This window comes from Lactuca sativa, chromosome 2, assembly GCF_002870075.4.
Source record: "Lactuca sativa cultivar Salinas chromosome 2, Lsat_Salinas_v11, whole genome shotgun sequence".
In the NCBI taxonomy this organism is placed as follows: domain Eukaryota; kingdom Viridiplantae; phylum Streptophyta; class Magnoliopsida; order Asterales; family Asteraceae; genus Lactuca; species Lactuca sativa.
In genome coordinates, this window is record NC_056624.2 from 62,627,894 (window position 1) to 62,641,341 (window position 13,448).

At 34.1% G+C, this 13,448-nt stretch overlaps 2 protein-coding genes and 1 long non-coding RNA gene across 3 annotated transcripts; 1 reads left to right on the plus strand and 2 right to left on the minus strand.

Moving 5' to 3' along the window:
• Positions 1-243: 243 nt before the first annotated feature.
• LOC128132164 (uncharacterized) lies at positions 244-704 on the minus strand. The gene is made up of 3 exons (XR_008230178.1): positions 638-704; positions 460-547; positions 244-372 (listed from the first exon to the last, which is right to left on the minus strand). It is a non-coding gene; the product is annotated as an uncharacterized LOC128132164 (long non-coding RNA).
• Positions 705-773: 69 nt separating this feature from the next.
• On the minus strand, positions 774-2,278 carry LOC128132163 (uncharacterized). Its single transcript, XM_052768319.1, has 4 exons — positions 2,154-2,278; positions 1,976-2,051; positions 937-1,694; positions 774-856 (listed from the first exon to the last, which is right to left on the minus strand). Exons 1-3 carry the CDS (start codon positions 2,172-2,174, stop codon positions 1,345-1,347), a joined length of 447 nt encoding a protein of 148 aa, XP_052624279.1. The 5' UTR covers positions 2,175-2,278; the 3' UTR covers positions 774-856; positions 937-1,344.
• A 7,289-nt stretch (positions 2,279-9,567) lies between these two features.
• Positions 9,568-11,478, plus strand: LOC111897458 (uncharacterized). The gene is made up of 2 exons (XM_023893421.3): positions 9,568-9,702; positions 10,282-11,478. Exon 2 carries the CDS (start codon positions 10,284-10,286, stop codon positions 11,364-11,366), a length of 1,083 nt encoding a protein of 360 aa, XP_023749189.1. The 5' UTR covers positions 9,568-9,702; positions 10,282-10,283; the 3' UTR covers positions 11,367-11,478.
• The last annotated feature ends 1,970 nt before the right edge of the window (positions 11,479-13,448 follow it).

A 13,448-nucleotide genomic window follows, 5' to 3' on the forward strand; every position in this document is an offset into this window, starting at 1 on the left:
ACAAAAATATTAAATAAAAGGGTGAAACAGTAACTTACTTGTGATAAGTTGATCTCCCTTAGAGCAAACACAGCTAAAGCATTGAACACAGAGAAAGGTTGTCAATTGCTGATCTTTTCAATTTTAGTCCCAACTCATTTTACTTGGAACGAAGAGTAAAAACGTTACAAAAACCTCAAATAACGATCAAATTTGCAAGAGAATTTTGTAGGACCCAAATTGAACAAAATCAGCCATACTCGAGGACCAAAAATGTAATTTTTGCAAAAATAAGTGAGAGAAAGCACCTCAATTTCCTTCACTTCAAATTCTTGGGTGTGTGACAAACAAGAGTTACCATAAGTTTCTGAGGCCAAACTTGACCCATTCAATCTGGGGAAAAAAAATATGCAAATTGCCAAATTACCATATTATCCCTCGAAAAGAAAAATAGGAATGATGCAAGTGCAACACTCTTACAAGTCACTATCGAGATACAATGCAAAATGATTTCCCCCACCAAGCGCTAAATACTCAGTTGAACAAAGAGTAAAATACCGATTCACCCCTAATAAATGCACAATTAACATAATAAATCCCAAATAAATATTAAAATTATAAAAGATTTTTTTTATATATTATCAAGAAAATGCAGTACCTGTGGGGCGATATATAACAGGACGCCCTGGTGTATTTGTAAACACAAATGTATCATTCGATCCCTGTATAGTATTTACTCATCATAGTGAAAAAGGGTAGAAAAGTCTTTTGTCAACATATAGAGAAACGAAGACAAGACATTACCAGTAGACTTAACCCAGGGCAAAGATTGCTTCTTCTATATAAGGTTGAAAGAGATATGCCATGCCTCCATGTACTAACATATAAAAAAGATAATGATATATCAAGATTCAAGAATAATGTGAAACTGAAAATATGATGAAGATGAAATTTTACCTGTATAGTAAGACCCATTTCTTTCCTTGACTGAGAACAGGGAGTGCAACATAAAGATCAGAACGTGTATTTTCTGTCATAAGTTGTGAAGGTTCTGACATTTTTGGAAGTTTATCAGAAGGAAAATCTGAGAACAAGAGCCTCAACAAGTGCTCCAGTTCCACCAACAGGGTATTCTAAACTACAACATGGTTTATACCATTCTGCAAACATATAAATCTGCAAATATGTGGATATATATACAGGCAAAAGATTAGACATTTAGAGAACTATAAAATATGAAGGAATAGAATGGATTCTGTTTGGTTGGAATGGAATGGATGAGGACATGTGGTAATGGAATAGCCCATTCCATTCCTTCCTCAATTCCATCATACCAAAAAGTAAAACTACCTTAAAAGAAACTTTTTAATGTATGATATGATTATGTACCATTTCTGCTGAAAGAACACCATCAGATTTCACTCCAGCAAGTAAGAAAGACAAAAGATCCACCCAATTTCTAATGAAAGGATCTTTGAGTCCCAATGAATCAACTATTTCTGAAAAAGGGCGTAAAAGCTTTGTGGCACCAAGAACACCTTGAGGTCCCATTTTTGCAAATGATTTTAGGAGTGGATATGCATATCTAACTCCAGCAGTAGAAACAACTCCCAAATCACCTCGAATAGATAAAGGTGGCAAAGCCATGGCAGCTGCGTATTGTACTGTGGGGTATTCCTTCTTGATTTTAGATTTCACTTGGATCCATGATCTTCCTGCATATATATACATGACCATAAATTATTATATGACTTTAAAGTTGAAAAATGATATCAACTTTAAAAAGGTTAAATGCAAGAAAACTTATTTACAGATTATATAGAAAAACTTATTTCTATCATTACTCATGATTTTGTTATTTTTCAAAACAAAATAATAACTTTCAAATCATACATCCAAACACCCCTATTAGCATTAAACCAATTCATAATCGTTTATCTACTAAAATAATTATAGTCAACATATTTATTCAAACAAGGAACCAAAAAGACCTTACCCTCGATAACAAGCCCATAGTAAAGCATAAAAATCAAGTTGTTCCATGGAGAAGATGTCACTTGTTCAAGCAACACCTACAAATATATAGATCAAATCGCGAATTAGGTGTCATATAATTCAGTTGTAAGATTGTAAATTTCCATTGTTATCCTTATTATCAAAGGTTCTTAGGATACCTTTTTGGCAACTGTTGTCATGTCTTTTTTGCCCTTGAACAACTTATCCAACAATAAGTGGTAGAAATGCCCAAATGGTCCAAGATATGCACACCCAAAAAGCTACAAACACTCCCGCATTAATATTCTATACTGATTCTTATATATATATATATATATATATATATATATATATATATATATATATATATATATATTTGACTGGTGCTTTTTCATTTGTTGCAGAGAGAATAAGTTATGTGACTTTCATATCCTGATATTTTATATGTGACACCCCGACCTTACGGATACTGTCATTTATTCTTAGTATTCTTTAATTCATTAGGAATGGTGAAAAGTTTAACAGCAGAACATGGTAACCTGCTATCTGGTAACACCAATGGTTCCTAAGTGCAAATCAAGAAAATAAGAGCAACAAATATCGCAGGTTTCTCTCCCTCCTTGAAATTGAGCACAAGTCTAAAACAAAAGAAATATGATGAAATTGAACACAGGGCCTAAATTCTTTGAGAAATTTTCAGAATTCAATGAAGAACCATACATGTTCAACAGAAAAATCATAAATCAAAACCTATATATTATCAAAAAATCGGACCTGATGAGAAGAGGAAAAAGGAAGAAGCGTACCTGATGAGAAGGGGAAGGAGACTTCAAAAAATTGGAACAGATGAGAAGAGGATCGTCGATGATTGGTTGTTGCGGGAGAAGAAAATTGGCGTTGAAGTAGGAGAAGAAACGATGGAGTCGCTGATTTCTTCCTTTGGTAGGGCAAGGGTATAAATGGAAACCCTTCTCCCTTTCTTCCTCCTTTCTCAGTCAGTCGATTTTTTCCATCTTACCCGATTAGATTAAGCTTTCCGAGTCAGATACACAAATTTAGTTCATCAAACGTCTTTATCTGACTGGGTCATCAAAAAAAGTCGTTGATGTCTGAGATTTGATATCTTGAACCAAGAAATCCCTAAATCTTTATGAGATAGGAGCGCCGACACCTCGATCGATTTTGTTGAGAAGCATCGAGCATAACACTAAATCTTTTGGGAGTCGCAGTCGCATGCCAGGAGAAGTGAATGTGATGTTGCAGTGGTCTGTTAGAGATAGACAGAAAGGAGGGACATGGATGGAGGAAAAGGGTGGCCTGGTGGTTCTAGGGTTTTTATACAAATGGTGGTGTTAGTAACCAACAATGGTGATTGACCATGGAGTTTCGAGACCTTGACTTTAATGGAGCTATTGTTCTACTTGATATGGAAATCACTCTAAATTTGTAGTTGTAATACAGCTCTTCTATTGATTGAGAGGCTAAGAAAGTACTTGAGGAACTGAAGATAGAGGGAAGTAGATGAAGGGTTTTTGAACTGAAACTGTAGTTCCAACAATAGTCATGGTTCCAAAAACTGTACCCCTTTGATCAATTTCATGGCCTGGTGACCAAAAAACCTTCGATTTCACTAAGAACCGGAACCCTAGTTCCAACAATAGTCGATTTTTGGTATTTGATTGAGAGAGAGAGAGAGAGAAGAACGATTGAAAGAAGGTAGAGGAGAGCTTGGCGGGGTTTTTAATTTTTTCAGAATTTCATTTCCCCCTTTCCCCCACTATTAAAGGATGGAACGCGCGTTCCATTAAAAAATATAAAGCGACATCCTTAGACGACGCGCATTTTATTATAGGTGCCCTCCGTGTTTTTTTTAGACACTAATTTAAGGGCGCGCAATAATGCGTGTCTTCTATCCTAATTTTTTTTGAAGAGATGACATTTTTCTAATGTCACTCTCCTTTGCGTAACATAGATCAATGAGCGTCGTATTTTGCGCGTCGTAAAAGGCCTTTTTTCTTGTAGTGGGCGGATGACACACATCCCATTGGTTGTTAGATCCTTGTTGTATATAACCCTGGTGTATTCCCTTGGTACTCACGGAGTTAACTGTAATAGTTCTTTTATAATTTATGAAAAGATTCTTTAGGAAAACCCTTATTTCTTATAATAAAATAGTATCCACAGTGGTTCCTTCTATAATCACTTACTTTATACTAGCTATATATAATCTAATATCGAACAGATAGTTAATTGTGTGAATCTGCCCTAAGCCCACAACCAAACTAAGGTATTATAGAGTTAACTATCTAAGGTCCTTTAAAATGGATTAAGCACTTTACTGGTAAGTTTCTAGTTTTGTATAACCTTTGATGTATAAACTAAGGTATTGTAGAGTTAACTACCTAAGGTCCTTTAAAATGATGGTTTAATAAAATGGATTAAGCTCTTTATTGGTAAGGTCTAGTTTTGTATATCAAAAGTTCTTATTTGAAAGGTATGTTTTGTACTAGAAAACCGTGCATTGAATTAGTATCGTATGACCTGACCCATACTTGGTACCCCTTATGATGACTTAATGTATACAGAACATATATATATATATATATATATATATATATATATATATATATATATATATATATATATATATATATATATATATATAACTAATATCAAATGGATAATAGGCTGGGTGAATCCGCTCTAAGCCCACAACCAAACAAGGAACAGGAAATGAAGTAGAAAGCACACATCCTATTACCTATCAGATATTATTAATATATATCTCTTGATGTATACATTAAGGAATTATAAGGTTAGCATTATGGTCCCTTTCTACCGAATGTACTAGACCCAACTGTTCTGTTTTTCGTTTGAAAAGATGTAAGTTTTTCCCTAGTTTATAATTATCTTGACTCGAAAATAGCTTGCATTAACTCTCAAGTGGAACTGTCACTTTATGAAAGAAATGGGAAAATATAAGTACTCAGTTGTCTTATGAATTAACATTATGACGTACTATTTACCTTAAAACATATTTGTTTTATTAAGGTCATAATGTGAAGGCCAGTTCCCATACTATACGCTCTCCCTATCAAAAGATTTTGGGAACCAAACGCGACATCAACAAACTAGTTGCTAGACCGTGTAATCCACATTAAAGTTATATGATCATGTATACCCAATATGCTATCACTTTTTGTTTAGAACAATGCTTTAGTGATTATTGGTATAGTTAGATCATGTAGTTGTTCCATGCTATATCATCTTAGTAAGTTCGTTCTGTTATAGTATCTTAGTATGTTCTTCCTGTTATCGTGTATTGTATCTTTCTCCCCATTTTCTTTATTGTGTGTTCTCTTATGTTATCGTGTATTGTATCTACCTCCCTGTTTCTCTTTATTGTGTGTTCTCTTATGTTTTCGTGTATTGTATCTACCTCTCTGTTTCTCTTTATAGTATGTCCTAGTATTTAGTATGAACTGAACCCCTAAACTATACTCCTTATAGTTTACTAGTGATTTACTTGAACTGTTACTGAAAAGACTCATTTTACTACTAAGTTATGCTTGTACTTTAAAAATGGAGTTTGGTTAAACTAAAAAGTAACATAACTTTAAAAGAGTTTTTGAAATGTTTCGATCACTTATTAAAGACATAAGCAACCTTTGAAAGATGTTTTAACAAACAATTACACAATTATCAATTGTTTTAACAAACAATTAAACAATTACACAATTATCAATTATCAATTGATTACGGGGTATGAACTCACCTGATGTGGGTGATTCAAGCGAATATGCGTGTAAGGATGAGAAGCTCCACGAATGAAGTCCCGAGACTTAACAAGTCCTAAATGACATATAATGTCGTATACTGACATAAATATAGTGTTTGGAAGCAACCTAATGCAAGGAAACACCTCACGGGACCAGGAAACACTTTCACCAAGTGTTAGAATCACATGTGATTAACTAAGGAGTGTTCATGGCCACCAATGGAGTTTACGGCCGTAAACTCATGGTAAAAGGTGCCTAAGAGGGTGTTTGAAGGCTTGGGAGACTTGAGGCACTATTGCACTTCACAAGGATGAGCATAACTAACGATTTGGAGGGGTGTTGAGGTGTTTACGGCCAAGGTGTAAACCCTATGATCGTAAACTCTCCAAATCGTCTCATTTTGGGCCTTAAAGGCAAGGAGTTTCAAGCGTTCAAATGTTCTATGGTTTGGCAAGGGTCTATAGGTGTTTAGGGCTCAAAACATCACCCTTTTAAGGGTTTATGGCCAGGGTGTAAACCCATGGCCGTAAACTCACTTTGATGTTGAGTTTTATGGTGATTCAAAGCCATAATCTAGTTTTTAACATGCACTACTAGATGATAGATGGAATACTCACACTTTGGAGTGCCTTTGAGGAGTTTTCGGCCACCAAGAACAAGTGTGTGTTCTTGGTGAAACTTGAAGATCTAGAAAATGGAATGATTTCATGGATGGAATCATGGAATGATACTAGATAATGATATGTATCAACAAATCAAGGAAGAACAATAACAACTTTTGAAGATCTAGAATGAAGATCGGGTTGATAGTTGAGAGAAAACTCAAGTGTTCTTGAGATGGAAGTGAAATAATGAAAGAAAATTGAAGGGATGGAGACTATATAGAGGAGTTTACGGCCAGCCTGGAGTTTACGACCGTAAACTCTTGTGCTTTGGCCGTGAACTCCCTTTTGGTGAGGCTATGCTTGATTTGTTGTTCCGTGACTTTAGCAGGTACTTCCTAACACTCATTCCTTAAGTGTACTAGGTTAAAACTCCTTAGAATGACCTTTAACAGGGCTAGAACTCATTAGAAATAAGTCTGACACTTAGTTGGGTTCAAGGCTAGAACTCATTAGAAATGAGTCTGACACTCAGTTGGGTTGACTGACTGAGCTATCAAAGCAAAAAAATTTCGAGTTGTCACATGACTTTTCCTTAAAGATTGAATTGATATGCTCTTTTAAAGAGTTTATGATTTGAAAATAGAAAAGTCTGTCGAGTTCCATTCATAAGTATGTGTACAAACTTGCTCATAGTTATGGTTGTTATCAAATTATCTGGACGTACGTTTGAAAATGAAGGGATATCTTGATTTAAACAACATATTGAACGTGAGGTAATTCCCTTGACACGTTTTGGTTATTAGAGTATAATAGTATATGCCATGATAAAGGATAACAAAAATAATGTATCTTGGTCAACCTTTCGTAACCTATATATTTTTGTGTACCAGTTAACCTTTATATCTCATACCTTAGCTTATTTTTGCAATTGTGTTGTCCATTTTTTCCAAAAATATATAGCATCTTTCAGTGGGTTTGAGGATTTAGTTGGAATGCTTGGAGGTGTCAAGTATAATCGGTAAATAGAAAGAATGTTTATCTCGACCATATTTGGGGTTGTTCCCAATTAATTTGTTGTGTTTTTGGGGCACCTCAACCACTCACCTGTGATTTTCTAAATTAACCATTTTAACATCAAGTTTCTATTTTGACCCCCAATTGCAAATTTTAATTTGGGAAAATGTCAAAGTTCTTGGTTTAATTGGAAAAGATAAAATATAAGTGGTTAAACCGGGAAATTTCCCAAAGTAAAATGATTTTTTTTGGGTAGTGTTCCACTATTTATTTGGCGAAAATATTTGATGTTTCAACCGAGTTTACCCATAAGCCTACTTTAAAGATGAAAATCCACATCTTTGATGCTTTTCCCTTATTGATCCTTAATAGTAGCGTCATTTTTATGTAGGCAAATTACTCCAAGTCTTCCAAAAAAAAACAAAAACTGGTTATGTTTTATATTCATTTGTTCTAATTTTGGGAAAGCAAATTCTTATCATATGAAACAAACAAGGAACATTACAGTTATAAGTAGGGTGTCTAATAAGACTAAGACTTTGTTTCCTTTTCTGTTCATTAAGTTATGTCTGAATAAAATGTTGTATCAAATAAATGATGATATGAAACTTACTCTTTGCAAGCATGCGGTAGAGCTTGATGCAGTTGCAAGCCGGTCACCCAGTCACTTCAAGATGATAATTTTTGATTAAAGTCTAAAATTTGAATGCTTTTGTTAAATTTAAGAAAGGTTATACATTGTGGATTTTGTGATTATTGAGTATTATAATATGATGCCTAAAAGGTTTGAAAATATGAAAGAAATGTTTATATTTGTGGGAAGAACATGATATTTTGTGTCAAGTATTATGATATTGGTGCCTGAATGGTTTAACTACTTAGTCTTGATTTCAAAGGTGATATTCTCTATATGAATAACTGAAAGTTTCATCTTTTTATGGTTTTCGAAATCATTTTATTCAAAATCATATTGCACTTTCAATACATTTATCTAAAACAATGATTTCTTTAAGATTTTGTGCCAAGTGTTTTTGTTGCTATGTCATTTTTAACATGCTGGTACGATCATTTTATATGTAATTTAGTTATACATGACAAATATCCTTTTGATATACACTCATAATCAAGAAGCTACCAAGTCAGTGACAACAATTTTTTTTCCTTTGACATCTGATGCTTTAAAGAAGGTATTGAATAACAAAGCTTCAATAGATTTTTTGTGTGGTTTCAGTGGTGTTAATCTATTACTATTATTATTATTTTGAAAGTTAGAGTATACAATCTCTTAGTAAATAAGATAAAAACTAAAATCATCTAGCTTTATTTATTTATTTATTTGTATACTTCAATTAACTTTAGAAAAAGTAGCAATGTACTTCAAAATAGGATGCTATATATAATAAACAACTCAATCTATATTGCTCCAATTGCATCTGTCTATAAAAAAAATGAACAACTTTATATGAATAATGTAACTATAATTGAATAGATTTGTCCATAGTGCAATATTATAATGGATTAATGGTAACAAATAAAAATAGGATGCTATAAAAGAAAGTAAAATTGATCTAGTGTTATTACATCGGCCAGTCCTGCCACGACCATTGGACGTGTATAACACTAGTTGTTCTTGTACTTGAGATTTTAAGTGTTTACTATAAGTCATATGATTATCCAAATGAATTATTTATGGAGAACCAGATACTCACGGGAGAAATAAATTTAAAAGAAAGTGTCCAGATAATTCAAATACTTATTCCCCTGTTGCCTCTACATTCCTTTTTGGTAGGTACCTTCAGACTCCTCTCCGTGAAGATAACATGAGATAGGTGTGTGTGGTTTGGTGGACCTTAAATTTTGATTTTGGTAACTGGTAAGATATTTTGTCAGTCTCTTAATACATACAATTAAATGAACCAGAAGAGTAAAATGGGAGTGATATGGTATGACTATCGATGAAATTGATTAATGTCAGAGACAAAAAAAAAATGGAAAAACAGTTTTTATGGCTTATAATAAAAAATATTAAAAAGGGAGATGATTTTTTTTGGACTATCGACCACAAGCACAAATGACAAACCAAGTCAAAGTCCAATACTAGGACCACAGTTGTGAATTTTGGAAAGCCATAGGGATCAAATATGTAATTTACTCCTTAGTTTAGTTTAATTAAACGAAGACAAAATTCTCAGACAAAAAGAGCCTAGCACACGAACTCCCAAAACATTCGTGCGGTATTGGGCTATTCGCTATTCCCTTTTGCCACGCATCTCACCCTGATCTTTTGATTCTCTTTCAAATCGGAGTTTATTTGATCGGGCGTCACTCAGGTTATTTTAGACGATTTGGTTATCTTTATGTGTTTCATGTAATGCATTTTGAACTGTTTACTAATTTGAGTTTCGTTTGTTGTGATAAGTATTCATGTTACCTGAAATGTTTTGATTGTGTGATTATTTGGTCTTTTAAGTTTTTTTGATTATATATGATATCTTATGATAGTTGGATAATTGATATAGTGTTTCTTTTAAGTGTTTCTTTTAATTGATATAGGGTTTGTTTGAATTTGGTATTGTTGCTTCGGATTACAAGAAGCATAAACATGCGAAAAAGCCTTAGGGTAAAGAAAGATATCGCTGTAGTCAGAACCTTGTTTTTGGTTCATAAAGGAACATTTTTACCATGTGGCTGAATAGCTGATCTACCCTTTCTTGTTAAGAGCATTTATCATTGTAGAACTGCTAATTAGATTGTATATGATGTAGTCTGTAATTATTTTGTGTCTGTCATTACTTGCGGATCCTGTTCATTTCCGTGCTTGTTTTCTCTTTTTCTGTTTACAAGCGTTATAAGACTACGTGCAGTTTGCATTTTACCAAGAATGTTTGTTTTGTCTTTTGCAAGCTTAGGAATGGATATGACAAGGAGAGTGACTAGAAACCAGAATGATGATGATGCATCTAACAGCAAGACCATCAAGACTGATGATGTGGGATTTTGGTCATACCTCAATCATGACATGCTTTTATTAGTTATGATGCAACTAGGGGTCATCGATTTTGTTGCTTTTAGTGGTGTCTGCAAGTCATGGAGATCAGTAGCATTTAGTAACAGGAAAAGGTTTATGGCATCCAAACCACCAATGCTGATGTGGATCCCTCCCCGTAGTATTAATAAGGATAGGAAATACTGCCTAGAGGACCATGAACGAAGAAAGTTCAAAACCACACTAACGCATTCTGCTGGAATGTACTGTTGTGGATTTACTTGTGGTTACTTGATCTTGTTCAGAATAAAAACCAAGGACTTCCGGCTTGTGCATCCAATCACGAGACATGAACTTTTTTTCCCTCCTGCCCCTTGGAAGTCTGATTATGTATCAGGCGTCACTTCTGTCTTTGTCTTTTCGCCTTCAATATCTAAATTTGTGTTTGTTGTGTTAGCCACGAAGCAAATATGGTTTTCTATAGAGGACGAGGGAGCATGGAATTGTGTTTCCTCCACTTTCGACTTCACCTCATATATGGATTTACATGTTTTTAACGGGAAGATATATACTTTAAACTATAAGAATTATCATTTATGTGAACTCACACTCAATCCTGAGCTCAGAGTGACAGTGACATTACTGGAAACCAACAATCATCTGGTTGATCTGAACTTATTTTCCCTGCAACTTGTAAGTTGTGGTGAAAACCTTTACATGATTTTCATGGAAGGATTATTCAGAGATGAGATCAATGTATATAAACTAGACTTTGGTGAAATGGAATGGGTGCCTTTTCAAGATACAGGAGAGGAACATGGTTTCTTTATCAGCCAAGCGGGTCATAGTGCTGCTGTTAAACCAGAGTTGTGGGCTGAACCTTGGTCACAGTACCCGAGATATGATGTTACGAATGGAGGTGGACATGGCAGGTTTTTTCCTGCAGATGAGGGGTGGTATTTCCCACATGATTGTTTGAATGTTAATCTCTTAGATGAGTCATCATGACATGTTATCACTCTTATTATTTATTTTTTTTGCATTTGTTGAGAACCATCGATGGTGAATTTGGATTTTGCGATTTACGTTTTTGTTTTAATCCTCGTCCTTTGCTTTGAAATGTGTGGCTAATGCTTATGGTTTAATTTATATCCAATTTTCGGTTTTATCTCTTTGCCTTTTTATGATTGAGATTATGGTACCTTTTTATGGGTGCGGTATTATAATCATTTCCTTTGATATCTGCTAAAATTCTCTTCACTTTTAGAACCCCTCAGATTACTAATGCACCATGATAGTTTTGTCATTATTTTGCATTTAATGTTCCATTAAACAATTTCATTAAATGCTTAGATGGTTAAGTAATAATGATAGTGTATTTTGGTAAAAATGTTATTAAGAAAAAATTGCAAAATAGTCCATGTAGTTTTGACAAAAAATATCACTTTGGTCCAAAAAATTTTGGACTAGCATCATTGGTCCAAAATAAGTTTTTTGTTATGGTTTGGTCCCAGTTTTTTTTTGAAAATATTTAAAATGACTGATTTCCCATTCACATTTTCTTTTTTCATTTTTTTTATTTACTTTAACATTTTTCTAATTAAAAAAATGAGAAAAAGAAACCATCTGATCCGTATCCTACCTACTCAACCCATATCTTTTAACACATACACCTTCTTCCCTTTTATCTCTGTCGCCTTCACTGCCTTCACTGTTGAACGATCGTCAAAGCAATCGCCTTCACTTCCCTACCCTTACCTATTAATCACCACCGAAGTTTTGCGAAGACAATGAGTTTGCAGAGGCAGTGGCGAAATGTCACCAGATAATGCTAGGGTTCCGCCATGTTTGTCAAGTTACGACACTAGATAATGCTAGGGTTTTCAAGTTATAATAATGGTTGACAATTGCCATCTTCGGTATGTGTTATTTGTCGGATTCAAATCTATATCGTCAAACCTCCTTTGTCACTAACTTCCTGGTTACAAAATCTAGAACAATATTTCTTCATCTTTCTAAATCCATCGAGAAGGTGTTCCCCTGACAACATATGACGTAGAGATGGTGGTGCTCTAGCGGAAATGGCAGTTCCAACAAGATAGTGGTGGTCCGATAGGTACTGATGGTACCACAGGTGGCACCGTGCCAGGAATCAACGTGGACAATTTAGTAAAGAGTGAGGGGGTTGGGTGGGTTATTAGGAGGGGGTAGATATAATTTTTTTTTTGTTTTTTTTTTCAATTAGAAAAGTTGAAAAGTAAATAAAAGAAATCAAAAAAATAAAATATTACGGGCATAATTGTCATTTTATTTTATTTACAAAAAATTGGACTAGAACTGCAACAATAGTTACTTTTTAGACTAGTGGTGCTAATCCAAAACTTTTTGTACATAACTACACAAGGACTACATTTGCATTTATGTTGTTTATTAATGATAAAATCTTGTGGTTTCTTTTAACATGAAAATTATAGGATTTCTTGCATTTAACTCAACAATTTTTCTTTTAGCTCCTTAATTCTCACAACTAGGAATTCTAAGGTTTTTGTAAACATTAACAAGAGTAACATTTGTGACTAAAACTTGAAAGTATGCATGATGTTTATTCAATAACAACAAAATTCCATCAAACACTTCAAATGGTCAACAAAAGAATGGAAAGCCTAAAAATACTGGTTTAAGTCCATTATGGACTAGGATTTCCTTATTGGGCCTAATGGACCAATAAGCTTCCAAGTTGACTATTTTGGGCTTAAGACCCTTAAATGGGCCCTAATTGGACCCACTTTCATAAAACTTAACATTTTGGGCCATGATGAATCCAAAATGAATTGGTTTACCTTAATGGGCCTTTTTGGGCCATAACAAATCCAATAAGCCCTAATGGGCCATAAAACTTATTCTTTTATGCAAATTGGGCCGTAAACTACCCTAAAGTCCCAACGGGCCGAAAACTTCTTTATGGACCTAATAATTTCGAACCAATATAAGAAGTGGGCCAAATCAAATTACGTCCTTCCTCCTAGCCTAAATATCGGCCCAAGTATACAAAAAATGGGAAAAGAAGTATTATGGGGAGAGTTGACTTTG